At 40.3% G+C, this 23,249-nt stretch overlaps 1 protein-coding gene across 1 annotated transcript in view; it reads right to left on the bottom strand.

Moving 5' to 3' along the window:
* Positions 1–1,455: 1,455 nt before the first annotated feature.
* mapk1 (mitogen-activated protein kinase 1) overlaps positions 1,456–23,249 on the bottom strand; it is a 23,836-nt gene continuing 2,042 nt past the window's right edge. Inside the window, exons 2-9 of the mRNA XM_080434171.1 lie at positions 10,993–11,175; positions 7,953–8,142; positions 7,434–7,550; positions 5,626–5,740; positions 4,979–5,110; positions 4,305–4,414; positions 3,932–4,067; positions 1,456–2,592 (exon numbers count right to left, since the gene is read on the bottom strand). Of these exons, the coding sequence (XP_080290297.1) occupies positions 3,951–4,067; positions 4,305–4,414; positions 4,979–5,110; positions 5,626–5,740; positions 7,434–7,550; positions 7,953–8,142; positions 10,993–11,175 (964 nt within the window). The 3' untranslated portion in view covers positions 1,456–2,592; positions 3,932–3,950. The remainder of the gene's footprint in view (positions 2,593–3,931; positions 4,068–4,304; positions 4,415–4,978; positions 5,111–5,625; positions 5,741–7,433; positions 7,551–7,952; positions 8,143–10,992; positions 11,176–23,249) is intronic.

Here is a 23,249-nt window from a genome sequence, read left to right as displayed (position 1 = left end):
TGTGACGGAAGCATAAATCAAGCATTAGAACGTTGCAGAGAAAAAGTTCTGAATTTCTCCTTTTTTTCCAACTCTTTTTTTTTTCTCCCCCAGAAATAAATCATGAATTTACTTGCCCCAATACTCTTGTCGTCAACTGGTGAAAACTTGTTTCATGCATGCAATATTTTATCAGCCAAAGCAATAGCTGCTGAATATTCATGTAATTGGCCCTCTACTTGATTCCAATGTCGTCCAATGGTTCAGTTTACACTAGTAAGTGCCAATAGAGCCATATTCTATGAGAATGCTAGATTTTCTCAACTGTATTCTGAAATGCTTTAGTGTTATAACTTTAGTTTTTATTTGTATTCATTTTAGTTTTGTTGTTTTAGTGGGTGTCCTCCATTGACATGAACAGTCTGCCATTACACATGGTCACTTGTAAATAAATGAACATGGCGGCCATTACATTTGGTAGAGCTATACAATTAGATGATCATTATAAATGTGTCATTGAGGTCTAATTGACGTTTCCAAGTTTTGTCTTTCATTCGTCTGAAATAAAACCATAAAATAGAACAGTCTTTGATTGACAATTGATAACATTAGTTTTGAGTTCTGCTGTAGTTTTAGTTCCACTGTCCTTCTGTTGGTTTTGATATGGCAAAACTCATCCGTATAAAAATGTGGAGTTTTTAAAGCAAGATCTTATATAGAACATTTTATACGATAATAACTACCTCAACTTTTGCATGGCTAGATCCCTTTCCTAGAACAGGCAGCAAAGCGGTTTGCGATTAATGTGGCAGACACATGGGGCTACCATTCTCCCTTCCAAACCACCATGCAGATGGCCACCATTCTCCATTTGCAACCACCACGCAGAGGTCACTTGGCCGAAAACTGCATCAAGCAAAACTGGTGTAAATCTATAAAAAAAACCTGCAAGCTAAACAAACAATAACAACAAAAACACAGGGGCAACATGCCTAAGCAAAGAAAGAAACGGAACATAAGCACCATGTGCATGAAAAGAATGATATACCACAAAAAGTTAGAACAAGACAGCCTGGGTCCTTCTGAAAGGAAGGACTCAGCCTTGTGGCACTTGAACATTGTCTTTGTATACAGAGCTTTTAACAGTCATGCAAAGGGCACAGTATTATTAACAAGGTAAAATAGATATTTAACCATATGAACCCCCCTAGCGTCCCTATTCTGGGGTGAACATTCGGCGACCATAGTAGATCTATAAGCTCACAACACACGGCATTGCCAGGCGCTGTGAGCTTGTAGACTGGCTATTTTCCCCGAAGAGATTTGGTGCAAGGGGAAAAAGGAGGATGCCAACTAAGTACAGACCCCAGGGTGACACCGGTCAACTAACTATATAGGGTTTAAATGTTTAACGGAGACGAGAGACATAAGAGGAAGAAGGGGAAAAGAAAACCAGTACAATGAAGAAAAAGAAAAAAATGGCATCACAATATTTATTCCAGACCAAAAAAAGTTCTCTGTAATAACTGTTATTCATATGTTGACTGCTAATGTTAATTTTCCCATATGAAAAATATCATACTATACATATAGGCTAGTGCTTCTGTGTCATAGATTCACTTTTATTTAGTTTCCCATTACTAAGGCAAAATTGATAAGGATAACCGTGTAATGCACATGTTATTCTTGTGATGCAACTCAACACTGTCATATATGACCAACCCATAATTACAGTTCTCTAAGGGTGTATTGTGGTTATAATATCTTAAACATCTCCATTGTCAAGAAGGTAAACATTATCAATTCATGAGTTTCATACTTCATCACTGTTCCATCATTACAACTTTTTAAGACTTTTTAGGCTATATTGCATTTGGGCCGTATTTGAGACAAGGGTATTAAAAGAAAATCGTTGACAAACAATAGAGCTTTTAGATGGCTAACACTCATAAACACTGTAGAAGAGCTTTTTTGGCCAACAAAGTCTGTGACTGATTGCGTGATTTCATTGCATAAATCAGTTAATTTAATGAAGGTTCCTTTTTTTTGTCTTTTATGAGAGACAACTCAGAATGTCCCTTGTCATAGTGTGACAAGTTTGAAATTTCAAAAGACCTTTTTAGATGAAGGATTCAGATAACCCACTCAGAAATAATCTACCATGGCGTGTGCAAGGTAGGCAGAAATTGGAACCACAACAATTGCACCAACACAACGGCTAGTTTTTATCACTGTCATTTGACTAGACAACGATCTTGAATACGATAGCCAGAGCCAAAGCCTTTGAGACGCACACGTATTGTTTATCTTGGCTTTAAACATGAAAAAAAAAAAACTCCCACACTGTAAGCCGCGATGCCCCCCTCCTCACCTCCGACAGAGACAGAAAGGAAGAAGGAGCACGACAGAAAGACGGCAAGAGGAGAGATTGATTTTTACTGATTGATTCCTGACGCCATTCCTGAGCAAAGTGGACTTGACGAGTGAGACCCAAGGAATCCAGTTGATGTGGACAACAGGCAGGAAATACAAACCATACCAGAAACAGAGATCACAGAGTGGAGGAGGCAGAGGGGAACGGCGGCAGCAGAGAAGCCAATCCAGATTCACCACCTGAAAGAAAGGACAGTGTAAATGGTGCATTTGTTATAGCATCATACTATAGGCCACCAAATCTGTCCGCAATTAAAATGTCAGGGACATTAACCAATTAACTCATTCACTGCCAGAATTATTGCTGGCCGCGTTTGCCCACTGCCAGAGATTCTTCATTGAAAAAAAAAAAAGTACTTAGGAGCCGATACAGACGATACAGAATTTTTAAGTTTTAAGTTAACAAGGAAGTGGATGGGAGTCTAGATCTTCGAAAAATCATATCTCCTTGGTCTTTGGATCAAATTAGATTTTTTTTTTTTTTTTTTTTAAATAAAATTACGTTTTTTACGTCAGTGGCAGTATTGGTAAACGGGAATAATTACGTTTATTACGTCAGTGGCAGTGAATGAGTTAAGACCTCAAACACTAAAAAAATATTTATCAGGATCTGTCATTGCTTGACACATCTAATGTTTTCACTTGACCACACTCACCATTTGGTTAAATTAGCACTCATTGTTAATTTAACTCCAAAGAGAGTGCAAATGGAACCATTTGCTTTCATTTGTACACTCTTCAGAGTTAAATTAACACAGGACTGTCAATCATTTAGTTGTGGACCTCCCTAGAACCCCCTTAACTTTGAGAAACACTGTTTTAGATGCAGTAATAGTCGTCATCACCACTCATTTGAGATGACATGATGTCAGGGTTTGTACAGGTTTGAAGAAGTCAAAATCAAGCGCGTTTCAGGCATCTTCAAGGTCAAAGGTTTTTCCAGTGCCTTGAAGGTTAAAATGTAAAAACCACAACGTCTTGTTTTTATTTTACTATGCTGTGGTTTGTAAGAGTACGTCATGGTCAGAATAGACAAGATGGCGGTCCGCACGCAGTCAAATATAATTAATTTGGGGTCCTTGACATGAAGAAGTTTGAGAGCCACTGCGGTAAAGGGTTATGACGGGTGGATGTGGTGTACATCTATTATTTAATTTACTAGTGTCAGCGCCTGTGTCCATAGATCAATGCTAGTTACATCTGTGGATTTCACAAATATTGAACCACTTAAGCTTAATCTTATAATATGTTCAAAATATTTCCAGACAACTTCTACGTCTACAAGCTACAACGCGTTGCAATGCGACGCATTGTGAGCTTGCACATTTGCTATGTGTGAACATGTTTGTAAAATGCTGCCTATGACATGCCCAAAATTGGTACCCAAGGTTGAAAATTAAAGTATTGGAGCTCGTGACTAAATCGCATACTTCCATTGGAACAGATTTTTATTATTTTCATTTCATGAAAATTAAACAGTTTTGGACACCTGACAGCGACGGGTTTGTACAACATCTACCTGTGAGAGAGGACCCGAGTTAGGACCTGAAGGCTTGCTGGAAGCGTGCAGTCTCTTCAAAGATGAGCTCCTTCAGTGTCTCTTTGGGTAGGTCGTCTAGCTCCATGTCAAACTTGAATGGAGCTTCAGCTACAGGCTACAGAGTTGGACAAAACGGACCATTAGATGTGACTGTCTGCTATTTTCACTGTTTTCTGCTTTCTGAAGACAATGTAGATTGATACTGTAGATCTCTACGGACACAGGGTGTAGTTTCACTCACAAACAGTAAGGCATCCTCATTGAAAATATGTCGGCATGAAAAATGAGACCATGTACAAACAAACAGTTAACAGCTAATTTGACACCTAGCAATGTTTACTGAGCATCTCACCTCATCTGTAGGATCATAATATTGCTCCAAGTAGGGATGTGCTAGGGCCTCCTCTACTTCAATCCTCTTGTGGGGGTTGAAGGTCAGCATCTTGTCCAATAGGTCCAGTGCTAGAGCAAAGGAAAGGTTACACAGTTAAGATGTGAAAGATTTCTCCCAAATAAAATGGCCAGTACTATTTTTTGTGCATTTATACCCCAGTTTTGTTAATAGAAAACAACAAATTCACCTGCCCTCTAACTACAATTATGTAAACCAAAGAAAACAAGAGGGGAGTTGAAAAATAAAACCAGGTCTGAATTGAAGTAATCTCTCAAGACAGGTTCAGCTGATTTTCTTTTTCTTCTTTTTCCTTACCGAATGGGTTCCCAGCTTGAAATTGAAATGACTATAAACAAAGCAGAAACTGGACGGGCTCATGCTTAATTGACGGAGTTGTGTGGCAAAAGTAGCCGATCTACAAGCTCACAGCGCGTCGCAACGTGATGCACTGTGAGCTTATAGATCGGCTATTTTTGGTGCACAACTCACACTACAAAGCATAAAAAGGCACGTGGCGCGCCAACCCGCCACAACCTTTAGCTCCACCCCTTCTCTCGCATAGAATGGAAGTGATCAGGGCGTGGCTGTTTCAGTCACGCATTTGTGGCCGTGCCCTTACTCAGGCTTCATACCTTTTGGATCAGCGTTGGGGAACAGTCGGTTCCAGGGGACTTTACAGCGCAGAGGCAATGACAGAAGGTAGTTCCTGGCCTTTATGTTGATGATACAGTTGAGATCCTCCTGGGAGGGAGAGCCCAGAATGCCTGTGAGAATAGAGAGAGACCATGGTCAAAAACAAGGAAAGGGAATTGGTGTCTGAATCCCAGAGTTAATCCACTGCATTAATCCAACAAGTATCCACCTCATACGACTTCAAATCAGAAACTGACCTAATGAGTTTATCCTAGATTTTTCCACATTTCACCTGCTTTTTATTGGAACAGAGAAGTTAGCCCTATAGCGCACCATGCAAAAGTCAACTACAGCTGACCTCTGCTGTGCCGGTCGTTTAGCGCCAGCTGTACACATTCAACTGCTCTGTGTCAAACTTCCAAATCCATCAATTGCGCTGCCGATAGACATTAGACGGGCGTTAGACATAAGCAATAGACATGCCCCTCAAATTAGAGGCCTGTTTCGTTAACAAATATCACCGTCTGAAGACACCTACTCACAGAACCACATTGCAGGACATTGTGGAACTGAACAACCATATTGTTTAGCCAAGGCGTGAACATACATTACCAACAGGTGCATTGTAAAAGGATTTGTGTTTTACCCAAAATGTGGTTGAGCTGATCCAAGTAGTGCTTTCCTGGGAAGATTGGCCTATTGGACAACATCTCAGCCAGAATGCAGCCTACTGACCAGATGTCAATAGATTTGGTATAGCCCTGACAGAGGGAGAGAGACACAGAGAATGCACATTTGCCTGTGAATAAAGCATGCAGCCAGTGGTGGTACTCAGATTTTTCAGTTAAGTTAAAAGTAGCAATACCACAATATAGAAATACTCAAATCAAAATTGTAAAAGTATTGGCATCAAAATATACTTTTACTAAAATTACTTATCATGAATAGCCCATTTCACAAATGTTCTCAAAATCATTCAGATTTTTTTTGAAGATAACAGATCTAAAAGCTCACTACGCGTCGCATTGTGAGATTGCAGATCAGCCATGACTGGTGTGGCACCATCGTGCTTGTGTTCAAGCCCGGTGATGGCTATCTAATGTGCCAGGTCGACCAAGTGCTGGATCAGTTAGGCTCTGCAGAGTTCTATTCAACACTGAATTTGACCAAAGTTGCCAGGCAGAATCCCTTGTGGCGAGCGACGCCTCACAACAAACTGACGATCCATCACAGTGTACACACCGTCTATTCGACAACAGATTTTCGGCAACAGGTGCTTTCCAAGACTTATCAGCGGTAACATTGGTTTGGTGTGTTGGGTCCATAATGCTCATCTGCTACAAATTAACCCTTTACTCGTGAATGCATATTAGTGTCTGTCTTGATTCTCAAGGGATCTACGGTAACGGCCTTAAAATAAATCAGTCTCTGAAGAGGTTACCTTGCCGAGTTCATTTCTTTGCAAATGGTTTTCAGTTTTTCTCTCCTTCCTGTTAGAGAACGTGCTACACAATAATTTAACTGTCTACCAAGAAGGCAAATTGCAGTGCTGGCAGTGAGTATGTCTTCATCTCACAGATCAAATGTACTTTCTCATAGCTAAAGCGGATTTTATCAAGGGAAGCCTCAGGCAAAACAGACAGAGTAGATCATTTTAAAACTTGAAATATGAAACGCAAACAAAAAAGATTAAGTAATGTTGGTCACATTGACTTCATGGTATATTTGAGAAGAAACCTTTTTAGTTTTCTTAATAAATGTTTCATACCAGATTCAGTCATGCCAGTTTCATTATTTCAACTTGGAAATTATTCAGTGATTTGATATAATTCTGGCTTGTATCAGATTTACTTATGAATTCTCCAGAGGAAGTGAGTCTGATATGATAAGATCTTTATCAGTTCTTCCGACATTCTACTGATGTGTCATCAATGTCCTATTTTTTATTGCCACATAACACTAATCCAGTACAAACAGTACTTATTATTGCACCGTGCCAAAGGTCTTGAGTGGAAATCCTTCTGAAAAACAATTCTATTGTCCTGGCCGTACAATACATTGATCAAATCAAAGTGCATTATAAAACTATTACGTTTCTTTTTTTAAATGCAACTCTTAAGTAATTGTAGCTGTCATTTTAACCCATTAAAACAGGGAAATTAAAACTGTGTCATTTTAGATTTTAGCCATATACTATGCTATTCAAAAATCTTAAAAATGTGTGCAAATCTTTGAATATATATACATTATTAAAGCAATTTTCTTTTACTCAAATCTTTGCTTCTCGGGGTCCCTCGAAAAAAAATATTTTGAGATGGGGGGGGTCCACAGCCAAATACATATTATTTTGGGGGTCCTTGACATGAAAAAGTTTGAGCACCACTGACATAGAAAAGTATGTTTTTCAGAAGACTGTTAAACTTTTTCTTTTAATGGGTTAAAGTTGACACTCACCTTGGAGTTGAGCATGATCTCAGGTGCCCGGTACCAGCGTGTGGCTACATACTCTGTTAGGAAACCGGTGTGGTCGTGGTCTGGATCAGCCACACGAGCCAAACCAAAGTCACAGATCTGAGGAGGAAGGACATGCAGTAAAGTGTGTTGACTACCATGTTAAGAGATACAAACATTACAGTCAACAGGATGATACTTGTGAATCAAGTTTATACAAGGTGAAGATGATCCAAACAACATTAAAGTCAACAGGATGATACTTGTGATTTGTGAATCAAGCTTATATAGATGATCCAAATCAAATACATTTCATACTGGACACATTGTCCGTCCAACTAATTTACTTTACAAATACCACTTGAAAAACTGGCCGTTTGCTGCTGGCATTTTATAAATAAACACCACAGAAAATAGCCGTTGCTTGGAATAACTCCAGACTAAAAAAAGGAACAGAAACAGGATTGTGCCCTTTTGATATGTATGCAGTAGCATTGCTATTTCAGCCAGTGGCTGTTTTACCTTAAGATCACAGGTGGTATTCAGGAGAAGGTTAGAAGGCTTCAGGTCCCGGTGCAGAACATTGGCAGAATGGATGTACTTGAGTCCTCGTAGGATCTGGTAGAGGAAGTAGCAGATGTGGTCGTTGCTCAGGTGCTGGGTCTTCAGAAGCTTGTACAGGTCTGTCTCCATGAGATCCTGGACAATATATCTGCATGGCGCCAAGTTAAGGGGATCAGCTTAACTTATGTTACAATCAATTTATTCTCGGATTGATTTTCACAATATGACAAGGGTCAATTGTAGCTGCTAGCGGGCTGCACGCTAGGATACGCTAGATTATATTGTTCCTCTATGAGCCTGATGGATGGGGAGATAGCATGTACAATGTTCTGTTTATTAACCCTTGTGTAATGGTGAGGAGACAAGGGCAAGGTGCAACAGTTGAACAAATTCTTTTAGATCATTGAGTTAAATGACATGTTTCAAGATTACAGAACTGTGACACATTAACTCTATAACTGCCAAAGACGTTTATAAACGTCTTTGGGCCTTCAGCTATTGCCTGCCAAAGACGTTTAAAAACGTCTTTGAAAAAAAACTTTTTTCAAAAAATAAAAATTTCTAAAAAGATTCTCTAATTATTTAAGATTGACACCTTTTCGATATTCCAAACGAATAAGGAGATAACAATTCCCAAAGATTTGCTGCTCCATCCACTTCAATGTTAAAATTGAAACGGACAAACAATTCACAATGTTTTTTGGTTTGAAACTACTGGTTTTGAGCTATTTTCAAACATCAAACAACACATGACAACAAGGTCAAATTGACCTCGTTGACATTTGTGAAACCACACCTGAATCTCATCTGTGATTAGAAATTATCTGGGATCAATCATACTGGAGAAAAATATTCTGTGGCTATGCGAAAAGGTACCAAAATCGGTCAAAACCCTGGCAGAGGCTACAGACTTTTTGAAAAAACTCTGGCAGGGTAAGAGTTAAAGGAGAATTTTGGACCACGGTTTTCTTACCTTTTCTATGATATTTTAGGATGAATGGTACAGTAGAAAAATTGCATAACTCCATCCCGGTCCGCCACAGCTTAAAACGTGTGCCAATAGGCCTTGCGTTAGATCGTGTATTTATTACCTTTTTTTTTGTTGTGAGATCTGACGTTCATAGTGACAGAACATTATGCAAAAAAAAAAAAAAACTGCAGTCTTGCTAGACGAGGTTGAAATCTCGAGATTTCAATCTCGTCTAGCGAGACTTAGTGAGACGTCTAGCGAGACTTAGCGAGACGTCTAGCGAGATCTCATAAAAAAAATAAAAAAAATAAATACACGATCAAGCAAGGCCTATTGGCGCACGTTTTAAGCTGTGGCGGACCCGGGATGGAGTTATGACATTTTTCTACTGTACCATCATCCTAAGATATCATAAGATCATAGAAAAGGTAAGAAAAACGTGGTCCAAAATTCCCCTTTAAGTGGTGGTGTTGGCCACATCTGAACAGTGGTTCACAAAGCTATTAGCTCAAGACCCAAAAGAAAAAGTTGAAGCCCAGGGCCCAACTTGTGAAAATAGCAGATCTACAAGCTCAGAACGCGTCGCTTTGCTCCCATGAGCTTGTAGATCTGCTATTTTCACTACTTCTTAACCATTATTTATTTATGGCAATTATTGGATTACATTTATTTTTTAATGAAATATCATCATGCATGCAACTGACCCACACACTAGAATCAAGGCTTCATTTGTACGTCGTACGATGGTGTTGCATGCCAAAAATAGCAAATTGTCACAATGTGGCGTGTTGTGAGCTTAGCTTATAAATCTGCTATTTTATGCCAATAAGAAGAAGTTCTGCACACAGTAAAATCTGTGTTGATTTAAATTTAGAGAACGCTAATACTGATACCCAGCCATAAGGGTCCATATTATGGTATTATCTTTACACTCTCGAGTTAAATTAACCATTTCAACCCTGTATACTTAGTTGACCGGGGTCCCCCGGGGCTCTATACTTGGTCCAACCCTTTCCCCCCTCTGTACCAAATACCCTCTCTGGGGCTCTGATTCAACCACTTTTTGACTATGCTTGCACCTCCTGGTACTCCAACACCTCAGTGTCACTGAAGACTAAGCTTCAAACCTCCCAAAACAAACTGATTCGGCTACTCCTCGGATTGGGGCCCATGACCCACCTTTCTCCCACCCATTTTGCCAGCCTAGGCTGGCTCAGGGTGGAAGACAGGGTTAAACAACTAAAAATGGGACTGGCCTTCAAAATTGTAAATGCAAATTTGCCCGATATGCCCCCAATTCCCGCATATCTGAGTAAATACCTCCAAAAGGTTAGCGACACCCACAGTCACAATACCAGAGGGAGCGTTAACAACAATTTGGTACCACCCACCCATAAATCAAACATGGGCAAATTCTCCTTCTACAGCACTGCCACCCAGGATTGGAATAGTCTAACTCCATCCCTCAAAAAATGCAGTTCGCTGGGCTCATTTAAAAGAGCCTTAAAAAATCACCTTTCAGGAGGCCAAAGGTGGAGGTAGTACCATTTTCCCGTTAGACAGCAGACCCCCCCCCCCCCTGTTCTTGTACATATTTTTTTCCCCTCTTTTTTATTTTTTTGTTGTACATAGTGTTATATATTGTTTTTGGCTGTTTATTTTGTAATGATATTTGAACTGTGGTGCCACTATATATGCCTATGAATTAAATACCAAGGCCCTCATTGGAAACAAGTCCGCAAGGACTTTTATGAACGGACCTGTTAGACAAAGTATTTTAAATGTAACTGTGCTGTTTTACATTTTTTGCCTAATAAGATATTCAATCAATCAATCAATCCAATCTACAAGCTCACAACGGGTCGCAACGCCAACACAAAGTGAGCTTGTCGATCTGCTATTATTGCAGACTGTTGGCCCCAGAATAGGGACGCTCGGGTTCATATCGTTAACACTCCGGATTTGACTGTGTACTGACTGATGTTGCCGATATAGATATACCCATATCAAGCACATGATTAAGGATACACGTCCTTCATCAGGTCAATGGTTGGCGTGCGGATGATATCATTGATTCCAATGATGTTCTCGTGTTTGAAGCGCAGCAGGATTTTGATCTCTCTCAGGGTGCGTTGACAGTATGTCTGATGCTCGAAGGGGCTGATCTTCTTGATGGCCACACGGACCTTGTTGTCACGGTCGTGGGCAGCACTGGTTCAAGAAAAAAAGAAAAAAAGAATTGATAATTAACAAATTAATAAGCAATAATAAATAACAATATTAAAGTTGCAATCCAAAACATCTCTCCTAGGCAGGATTCAAAGTAACCCAGGTCTCCTTCATGAGACCACACATCTATCAATCCCCACTCAGCATTGGGCTTATGAGCAACAGGCAGTACTACTTGTCAACCAGTAGGTGTCCTAGAACCACCAGGATCTATTTCTCAATAGAAGAGTAGGGAGAACACCTCTTACCACTGCAGATGGGTTATATTGTGTTAACATACTCATATTGTTTAGTCTCGGTTTGTTTAGTTTTTGCTTTTTGTTTAACATTTTAGTCATTAATAATTTCCTGATTGCAGCTTTAAACACAAATGTTATCTTGTTAACCCAAATGTGTCTCCTTTCAGTCCCTGGCCCTCCACTACACATTTTCATACATTACATTGTAGCTCAAAGTTTAAGTGCATTACAATAGAGATTAGAGCTATACAAGATAAATCAACATGAATCTGTAACTTGACATAACCCTACTACACACACAGTATAGTAGAGCACGGTAAGCTATAGTGATTTGAAAGTAGAAATCGATATGTATGGCAGCCCTCTGAGAGAGTAATGTTGACGAAGATTTAGGATTCAATTTACACACGTTATCTCAGTAGGGTAAAAGGTTGTGGAAAGATTGTGCCTTATCTCCGTTAACACCAACAAAAACAACTACTTGGAAAGATCGCACGTCATTACAGCGTGGAGGAATTTCTGAAGCGGTGCACTGGAGAAGATCATATCAGAGGAAAAACTAAACAGAAGTTTCAGTGTTTCCATCAACACGAGAAACCACAAAATAAAAAGGCAAAAAGCTAAGACCACCTTAAATTTAAAGACACACAATTGCTCTTCTTGAGAAAGCCTTCAATTAACCTGACCTGAAGCTGATTTCTACAAAATGTTTTCTAAATCCCAACAGTTTTCTGAAAAACATATGTTTCCATATCAGTGGCGCTCAAACCTTTTCATGTCAAGGACCCCCAAAATGATATGTATTTGACCGCGGACCCCCATCTCAAAATATGTTGTTCCAGGGACCCCCAGAAGCAAAGATTTGAGTTACAAATGTTCGCTTTAAAAGAACATAAATATATTAATTTGCACACATTTTCTTGATTTTTCAAAAATAGCAGATCTACAAGCTCATAGCGCGGCACTCGGTGCCGCGCTATGAGCTTGTATATCTGCTATTTTTGAATAGCCAAAGTGTAAAATAATGCTTTTTAGCTCAAATGAAAAAGTGACACAGATGCTTCTTCAGGTCTCAATGGGTTAAACAATGAGCATGTCTTAACTTTGGTCAGTAAAGCCAGGAAATTACTTACGTAATTTATATCATACATACATTTTTACCAAACCAAACAGGAGACTAAAAGCAAAGCTACTGGTTCTGTTGGGCATAGCGCGTAACCATTTACTAACTGGTCCCACTCCCTCAGACAGACACAGTAAAGTCCTCAGTCTTAATTGATCTCAGAGAGATGTGCAAATGGAGCCAAATGGACTCTAAATGAACACTCAGGATTGTGTGCATCTCATTAAAAGACAGATCTCCATGTCATCCATGTACTGTAGGATTAAATGTTGCCTAACTGGAACAGAACACATACTTACTAAAGATACTGATTCAATTAATGCTATGAATCATTTGTACCGATGAGGTGTCTTTTAGGCAGTAGCCTGCATTTTAACCACTTAAAACCCTCTATAGCAGGGATCTTCAACAGGGGGTCCGGGACCCCAAGGGGGTCCTCAGAGTTACTACAGGGGGGCCGCCAAATCTTTGAGTTATTGGATTTTTACATTAACCACTTGAACCCTATTATCCCTATTCTGAAGAGAACTTAAGCCAAAAGTAGCAGATCTACAAGCTCAAAACGCCTCACGCTGCAAGGCGCTGTGAGCTTGTAGAGCTGTGAGCTTGTAGATCAGAGAGGTATAGGTGCAGAGGGAAAAAAGAGCAGACCAAGTAATAAAAAAAAAGGTTTAATCTGAAACACAATTTCATACAACATAGAGGGGGTCCCTGCTTCATCTCTCTCTCAGCTAGGGGGTCCTTGGCCTGAAAAACGTGGAAGACCCCTGCTCTAGAGTAGAATTGGACGCTGCACTTGGACTGATTTTATTCTCTCTACACCAAATCTCTTCGCCAAAAATAGCAGAGTTTGTGATCTTGTTGTAGATCAGCTATTTAGGGCTAATTTCCCCCTCCCCCCCCGCTCCCCAGAATATGGATGCTGGGGTTCAAGTGGTTAAAGAGACTCTGAGCTGCCTTTCCTGTTTCCTTCGCTATTGTTTTATGAGCATGCTCAGTACCCAGGAAGGAGGGGGGAGGCGGGCGCTGTTTCCAAGGAGACTGGAGTACAAGGCTTTCCACGGCTGCCAGAGCGACTTGTTATGCAATAGGCTGTTACCATGCCAATGTTGAAGGGGTTGGGTTGGTTGAGAAGAGGGGGGGGGGGGTATCGTCAATAGACACTGTGGGCTAAGCACACAAATAATATCCCCGATACGTTCAACGGAAAACGGAAATGTTACCGTCATGAAAACAACGAGGCATCTCAGCAGAAAGACAAAACTATTTTAATCATTGTATGACGAAGTATAAAACGGGGCTTACGTGGTTTATCAGACTAATAGATTTAGTCGATCATAATAAACAATCACGTTGATTATTTGGTATATGAAAAATATCCTGCATATATCAATTATGGATTATTCAATTAATTAAAAAAAAGAAGATCATGGTTAGTTGCAGCCCTTCATCACAGCATTACTGTAGTAAAAGCTTTGAAGAAACCATAAAATAATTCTGATGTCTGGAGTAAATGTCAAGTTTGTCATTTGGTGCACACTTGACTTACTGTACAGAAATATTAAATATAATATTAATTATTAACAAGACAACAAAACATAATAGTGCAATAAATATTACACTAGGACATGGTAATAATTACAGACCTGTTGTAATGAGAGCGAGGTGCTCCCAAATTAGGACAATCAAAGAGGAATCTGCTGGAGCACACGCATCTTCTTATCAACATGTTTTATTAGGTGCATACAAACCACCACTGATGTTTGGACGCCATTGGAGGTCATCTTCACAGTGTACTGATAAGATGATCTGTGTGCTCCATTTCTCCCCTTGAGACAGTCCAGTGTACTTAATTGGGACATTCCACAACCATAGTTCATAATGGTAATATATAGTTCACCAAATAGCACCAAATAGTCAATATATAGTAGAGCTGATAAATTAATATTTGATATTCGAATATTCCTCAAATATGGGGGGGGGGGGGGGAGAGAATATATTCGTATATAAAAAAATATATATATTTTTGTTGTTATTTGACAGGGACAATAAAACAATGCATCAAGTTCTAAAAACAAACAAAATATTTTGTAATGGATCCGAGCACTTGATACATTGTTTTTTGTATTGTCCCTGTCAAATAAACATTTAAAAAAGAAAGAAAAGTATAATAATAATATTCGAATATATTCGAATATTAGCCAATTTTTAAGACCAATATTCATGTTAACAGCCCTAATACATAGTTCACCAAATAGCAAACAACTTGCCATTGAGTTCCATATTATCCAGTAGCTCTGTGGTTTCACAAAAACAAAAACAAAACTCTAGTAGAGATAGTGTTGTTGATAATGTACACTATTGGGCTCTATTCACAGGCCAAAAATTCCCCGTTAAATCGGGATAATGGACCTGCGCCGCCCCAATAGGTTATTCTAGCACCTGCTCTACCCGTCACCATTATGCCGACGCCGTTATTTGCGCGTGGAGGTGTGTCCGTGGGCGTGTTGTTGCTATATCCCCCACATTGCAATTCTACAGACACACATGGGTACGGCTTGGGGACGGGGGATAGTGGATTCTAGAAGCACCCGCTGGTTTATAAAATCACCCGTCAAGTGCACACAGACACTACAATGGCTTTGTGCGTTGGACCATGAGCCGTGTTGCCAGCCTTGGAGAGAAATAAGCAACCGCAGTCGCAGGTCTATGAAAACAAAAAGAAGCAACTCTAAGGCCACATGAGCACTTCAAACTACTAACTAGAGCTTTCATATCCCCTAAATATTTCAGCCCGGCTCGACTAATAATTGACAAATTAGACCCAGCCCAGCCCATCAGTCATTTTTCTAAAGAAGCCTTATTTCTCATTAAATCTTGGTAATATATGAATGATCTGTGTGTGAAATGCGCTCTTTCTTTATACAAACCCATGCTCGCTCACTCTACCGCAAATGCCTCTCTCTCTTTGTACAACCCCATGCTCACTCTACCGCAAATGTGCTCTCTCTCTTCATATAAACCGATGCTCACTCTACCGCATATGCGCTCTCTCTCTTCATATAAACCGATGCTCACTCTACCGCATATGCGCTCTCTCTCTTCATATAAACCGATGCTCACTCTACCGCATATGCGCTCTCTCTCTTCATACAAACCCATGGTCACTCTACCACAAACGCCACCACCACTCCCAGCGGGGTCATTTTGATTCTATGACGGCTGCCGTCTAGTTATCATCAGTGCCAGTGTTGTGAGGAAAAACAACTAACAAGCAACCAGGTCTAGGAAAACCAGCCCAAAAGAAGCGAGTCAAGCGACTATGGGCCACATGAGCACTCTAACATATACATCAGCTATTTGAAAATAGCAGATCTACAAGCTCACAACGCCTCCCATGCAAACGCTACGTTCATGACCCCCCAAAATAACCATATTTGAACTGGGGACCCCCCCATTTTGTTTGACTCGGTTCCACAGATAAATATTGTGAAAATAGCAGATCTACAAGCTCGCCAGGCGTTGGGTGCTCCATTGTGGTCTCGACCCACAGGTTGAGAACCACTGCATTAAAAGCTCCAAGCAAGTTACATGTCTAGTAGGCTATGTTGTTGACCACGTAATGTAATGTTTTTGGTTTAGTGATAGGCTACTCCGTGGCGCGCGCGCGCCTCATTGTGCTGTCCAAAATAACAGATCTGTAGCTGTCGACACGACATGATGCAGCGCCGTTGATAGCTTGTATGTCTGTTATTTTGGGTAGGTATAGGCGACGCACATACGCATCGCAGCAATGTGTCTGGATTTGAGAGGCTTTGATTGATGTAAACTTAAAGTTTAGCTCTGTTCGGGATTACTGAACAAAGGTGGATGATGAAAGATAACGGGGACAATATGGATGTAAGTTAACTTTAATTAACTGCGTCACTTCAGAGGAAACTATGGAGCAACTTCAGAGATGTTTACACACCCCTGGAATCCATTAGAACGGTGGAAATAGAACGATAACAGCCAACGTGAGTACATACTGTAGGCTATAGACCTTTCCTAAAACTGTCCAATTTATTATACCCATGTGCTACTGTTTGTCTGTGTACCACGTAGGAGCGTTGTCGCAACATGATGTAATTAATTATTTGGGAGCAGCCAGTGTGTACCAATAGTATACATATTTTAAATGGCTTTCATATACTATTCCGGATCTGACTAATATGACAAGCTTATTGTGAACACAATAGGCTACAAATTAATATAAAAATGTATTTGGATAAAATAAAAAAAAAGAAGGAAAACAAGCCCAATGTGGCTTATAATAATCAGACCAGGCAACAGTGCAGACAGGTAGATAGGCTAGAGCATATATTGGATCGGGATGACGGCTAGCGCAGTCTTCTCTTAAAGGCAATGGCTTCTGGCACGGTGATTGGTTTTATCATTGTAACGCCCAAACCACACCTATGCATAATGTAACGGGTAGCTCAGGTGTTTGGCGGGTCACGGGGGTGCCATAGAATACCGAATTTTGCGGGGAAACGCCTCTTGCCTAGTCCTTCATCCCTAATTAGTGGTTTGTTCAAATCTGGCTCTGAATAGAGCCCTATGTGCCTTCCACATTGTTCAGCAAGGGGAGAGGACAGCAGAAGCGCATTTAATCCCAGAAATCCACAATGTTGTCAAAGCAATATATATAGCTACTACACACTTTATTAGCCGTCTGGGTCATGTACGAAAGCATATGCTATTATGCAATACAGAGCACAACAGCAATACAAAGAACCTCCTTGGATTTAGAGAAGTGAGCCTCCCAATAGGCCTCATTCACAAAGCTCATCTTAAATGTCTACTATATGTTAGTGTAGGTCTGAAAGGGTGTATACTGCCTTTATGCATCACAGGTGCATCAGATGAGGAATTCCACCTGTTTGTAAACAAATTACACACCATTCATGTGTGAATGATTTGCATTGTTCCACGCCCCGTTTAATACCATAAAGGGCTTCCATCGAAGGACCATCAAGAAGAGGAAAACTCAAGAAGAGGAAACAAGCATTCCGTATTACAACAGTGTTGCTTGTCAAAAAGAACAGATCAACAAGCTTACAACACTTTGGTTCGCATCGCAATGCCTTGACAGCTTGTAGATAGATCTGGTGTACTTGGCAAACGAGCCCCCTCATGCTCGCTGCTCATGGATCAGCTGAACTTTTGAGGGTGAATAAAGTATAAATAAGAAGAAACTTACAAAGTATAACATCACAGGATCTCACCAAGTAATATAACGCATGGCAGGATGATATTATATAAGCCTTTAGACTATATATACATATCAAATATATATACTACTGAACTATGCTCACTGTTGCTGAGGAAAAACAAAATAAAAAAGATGATGCTGGAATCCAGAACACACTAGAACGCTATCCGATAGATGCCAATGTTGCACAACTGTTGCATCTCTCACTCCACTTGGCAACACTTACGTTCTGAACAAGAACTCTCCTTAAAGCAAACTAACCCTGCAGTGTGAAAACTAACTAATGTCAGCTAAAGGATTGCCAGAAGAGATATTACCACTAACTTTGCTTGATTTCTGCATGCAAATGTAAATGCATGTCAACCGTCTCCACTAGGTCAAAGGCCAGTTTCTCGCTCCTCTCCGTCCGTCCGTAAGGAGCTCCATCTATCAGCTTCAATTTCATACCGTTCCAGTTGCAATTTTGTCTGCTCATTTCTTTGTGTCATTACTTAAATTGTATGAGTTCTCTCTTCTGATTGGATGAAATTGGTATCCTCTATCCTGACCTGAACATGCATTTTCTGTTTTACTTTTAAGAGCTGGAGAGACAGGGAGACCCGTTAAGGAACTAACACTCTATAGCAATGATTACTATTGGAATATAATACTATAGAGCCATTTAACACTTCCCCCCGCTTTTATTTATAACTAAACCTACCTTTAAATAGCCTACACCTGCAAGGTAACAGTCCATCAAAAAACTACAAGGGAGTAATCACAGTTTTGTGCAATTGTGTTGCCACTACACCGCTGAAATAATCTCTCAACAGTAAATCACATCCTACAATAATATTAGTGTGTCAATGTGTCGAGCACTAATAACATTAATATGAGCTTAAAGGCAGTCGGTGGACGTTTCACGTGCCCTTTAACAAAACGTAATTGCGTCTTTAGCAGACATAATCACACAAATTACACAAATGATATATCCCTCTGAATCGCACAACAGCATTTCAGAGTGTCAAGGCTCTACTTCCCCCTTTGCATGCTCTGATTGGCTGTGGTGTGGTGGTACTGATGTCAGAGGCAGAGAGGTTGCCGTGGAGATGGGTGCTATGGTGGCATTTTAAGAGGATGACTGATGGCAGAATAAAGCAGTAGGCTACATCATCTGCATTTCAGCATCACACGGGTCAAGCACACCAGAGACTTTGCCGGGGAAAGGCGTCACACTGAAGTGGTTAAATGCTCTGGAGCAGTGATTCTCAAACTTTTCAATTTCAAGGACCGACCCCCCGCTTGAGTTCCATTTGTACACTGTCAAGAGTTACAGGCCTGTAAGGGTCCACTTGGTTCCAATCAGTGCCTTCTATTGGAGAGTTGCGTCAATGAGGGGGCAGAAACAGCGCCGGTCACGTGGTTCATGTAAACTCGAAATAGTGACAAACGCTCATAGACTCCAGTGCATTCCGTAATCTTCCGGTTCAGGGCTATCTATGTCACTATTCGGCTCCTACCGAGCGGCAATTGGACTGGCCCGATGAAGTGAACACAGGTGACACAACTCTCCTTATATGCCTCTGGTTCCTATTAATTATCAAGCATTTTGCTGGGGACCCTCGGGGGTTCAAAACGCAATGCATCATGATTTTCTTTTACATTTTGAAAATGTTCACCAGTAATGACATGACCAAAATAGCATACAGGAAACTGTACAAAAACCTTCCTCTTGTAGACTTCATTAACCACTTAATACCTGTATACTAAGTTAACTGGGGTCCCCCTGGGTCTATACTTATTACTTGGTACGCTGCTTTCTTACCTCTACACCAAATCTCTTAACCGGAATTAGCCGTTCTACAAGCTAAAAACTTGTCACACTGGGATGCACTGTAAGCTTGTAGATATGCCATTTTCGCTGAATATTTGAACACCATAATATGGACGATAGACTAGCACCAACCATCACTTCAACAGCATCTTCTGTAGAGCCGTCACCTTCTTTTAAACAGCCCCTATAATATTTACTGCTGTCCACCGCAACAGCCATTGAATAAAACTTGTATTCGCACATATAAATCTGCACATGCAATCTTATTTCGCAACCCTTTTTTTCCTTTCACTACAAACAAAGTTTGCACAATCATATACTTCCGATCTTAGAAACTGTGACCCAGTCTCACACAGTCTAACGAAGCATCTCTAATGCCCAATTTCTATTTCATCCATCTCATTCTATTCTGTAAAAAATCCTCTCGGTACAATTGACAAATGCACCCCTGCAATTTGTTACATTTCATACTACACCTGCAACAATGCCGTTGAAAGAAACGTTGTTTACAGAATGAGAGTATAGGCACGTGTAACAGTGATTTCTTTCACTGTTCTTGTACACAATATATGAAAATCAGCATCCTGTGTAAGTTGTCAATATGTCCCTGTACCATTGTTACCAAAATACATTTCTGTACTCACTGATTGAAGGAATTCTGACATTGATCAAGTCATCATGCCTGATAATAATGTGTTGTTTGAAGGTTTCATTGAGATGTAATGGTATCGACCACTTTGTGCACATGCTAGCTGTCCATTTACTTGGTTTCTCCCTCCAGTCTAAAGCATTTTGTCACAACCTGGCCTAAATCGAAGCTTCTCCCAAGACTTTGGTCTTCCCTCCCTGAGCTTGTGACTAGAGCCCGACCAATGCCAGATTTTACCAGGATTATATATACCAGTATTTTGTCAACAAGTGCAATTATTTTTTATATCCAACCTACCAGTTCACAACGGGTTGAGAGGCTATTTTTTTAAAGTTCTGAAACTTTTCACCAATAATGACGTGCCCAAAAGTGGTTAAAACTTAACATATCAGCTGTATAATTGATGGTACTGATGTCGTAAACAAAAGACAAATAACGGCCAAATTGGCCAATACATGGGTCGGGCTCTGCTCCTGACAGCTTTGTTGAAACACCGTGGCACCTCCCTCACTCTTTACCAGCTGCTCCGCCCATCCCATATCTCAACGCTTCATTCTCCATGCTTTGTGAGCTTGTAGATCTGCAATCTTCGGCGAGTGACACCACTGTACGACAGAGTTTTAAGCATTATAGGTCTGATTATTATTATACTTTGTTGTAATGGCCAATTGGCCATAACAACAAGCCATTAATCAATTTGATAGCAAGCACATTTAAACCTGTACCAACCTCTTCACCTCAGATGCAAAACAAAACTGACATTGCTAGCAATGTTTGAGTAAGTTTGTTACCAGTTAGTTAGACATTTTCTTCAAACTTTCTACTCTAGTTCTTTCTCAATAAAGTGAGGACTTTGAACTTCCTGAAGAGAATGTGGGGGAGGGTGGGCTCTGCCTGGTAAGCTACAGCTTTGCTATCGGTATTTTCTTTTCTTCATGTACAGAATAGATATAGGTATTGCGTCACACAATGTTATTTTCCACTCTTTTAAAGCCAAGCCGCACTTTTTTTGCATGCTTCTCCGTCGTCCGCATGAGGTTGAGATTAATTGGAGCAGTGCCAAGCTAGGTGCGCAACCATTTTGGGCACACGATCTCATGCCATTACAATAATACAAGCATAGAATAAGTCAATAATGTAATAATACACCCTAACAAAGACTGAGTCAATAATATAATACGAATAATAAAGGTAAGTAAATTCTGACTATCTGGGGAGAATCGTGTTGTCCACCTCAAACAATAATGAAACAATAATTTATGCCACTTTTTAAATACTGATGACGGCACAGGGGTGGGCAACTATGTCTTTAACCAGTGCAGTGGATACTTCATCGTACATCGTGGCGCGTTGTGAGCTTGCACGTTCGCTGTGATGATTGATGTGACTGAAGCTCAGCAAAAGAATGATAAGCAGAGGTCTCTGATCATGTAGTACAGTACTGTGGTGAGATGTTTTGCATCCTGTAATCACACACGTCAAGGAGCTTGAACCCTAGCCTAGTTGAACAGAGCCTTTTTTTCTTTCTACACCAGTGGTTCTCAAACCTTTTCAGGTATTTGGTATATTTGGCGTGGACCCCCCCCCCCCTCCCCCCCATCTGAAAATATGTTGTGCCAGGGACCCGCAGAAGCAAAGATTTGTGTTAAAAATGTTAACTAATGTACAAGATGTTTGAAAATAGAAGATCTACAAGCTCATAGATCTATGAGCTTGTATTTCTGCTATTTTTGAATAGCCAACGTATAAAAGGTTTAAGTGGTTAAAATAATTGTGATGCTATACCCTGGAACCCCCCCCCAAAGACCCCTGGGGGTCCCCGGACCCCACTTTGGGAACCACTGTTCTACACTACATATCTTCGCCGACTGTTTGCCCCCAGAATACTATGGACGTTATGTTTCAAGTGGTTAAACATGGAAGTGAGACTATCCAACACGAGTACATTACTCTCTCCTCTAAGAATCACCAAGCTGAAGTAGGGCTGCAACTGTCGATTATGTTCTTAGCGATGACTCTATCGATTACTTTATCGATTCATCGAGAAGCGTGGTTTTAAAAAATCATCAACAAATCGATTAACCACTTCAGCATTATTTTATACTTTGTCGCACAACAGTGGCATGCAAAAATAGTGAAAAGAGCAGATTTACAATCTCACAACGTGTCGCATTGCCATGCATTTTTAGCTTGTAGATCGGCTATTTTCACTATTTGAAATGTTTTGAACATTTCCGCCTATAATGACAAGCCCAAAATGGAGATTGATTATTAATGAATGAATTTGATCAAATCATCAAGTGGCGACAATTGTTTTTAATAATCGATTAAATCAATGAAATTAACTGTTGCACCCGCAAACTGGAGTGTGACATGAATTGCATGAAAAGGCAGCAACGGCCCATTCACTCCCTACTACACAAGTACGCCTATAATGACACCATTGCAGTATCTCCCTATCCATCAAACTCCTGCAAGCTGAACAAAACCACCGCAGAAAACCAAGGTAAGATACAGGCCCATGATGTGAAAATGGACCACAGTAAACCTTTTGCTGAATTAAATACTTGCGAGCAGCTACCGCTGTAACGACCTAATATTGTACAAGGTGTAATTCAGAATGTAATTCCCAGGAAGAAAAACATTTAAAACACCCCGTATCGTATGTTGATGAAAGATCTGCTATAAAACATTGTTCCCAAAATCTCCAAGAATAATTCATTACAATATTGTTGTTGAAACTCTTCACGTTAACCATAGTCAAGCAGCCCTACGTATACGAATTCAGCCCTGATTCAGTTTTCACTAAGGCGAGATTAAATTGAGCCTTTCTTTTCTTACAGTCTCAGGAAGAGAGTCTCTTGTACTCTTTAGAGTTGTAAATATGCGTTTGCCACCGTCAAATGCCACCTTCCCATGGCTACTATGCTCAGCTCCAGCCTAAACTGTGACGAGGGTGCCGTTTGAATATTACCTTC

The sequence above is a fragment of the Gymnoscopelus braueri genome, assembly GCF_963280865.1.
Source record: "Gymnoscopelus braueri genome assembly, chromosome: 7".
Lineage (NCBI taxonomy): Eukaryota > Metazoa > Chordata > Actinopteri > Myctophiformes > Myctophidae > Gymnoscopelus > Gymnoscopelus braueri.
Note: the sequence above shows the minus strand (reverse complement) of the source record. Positions and strands in the feature narration are given on the sequence as shown.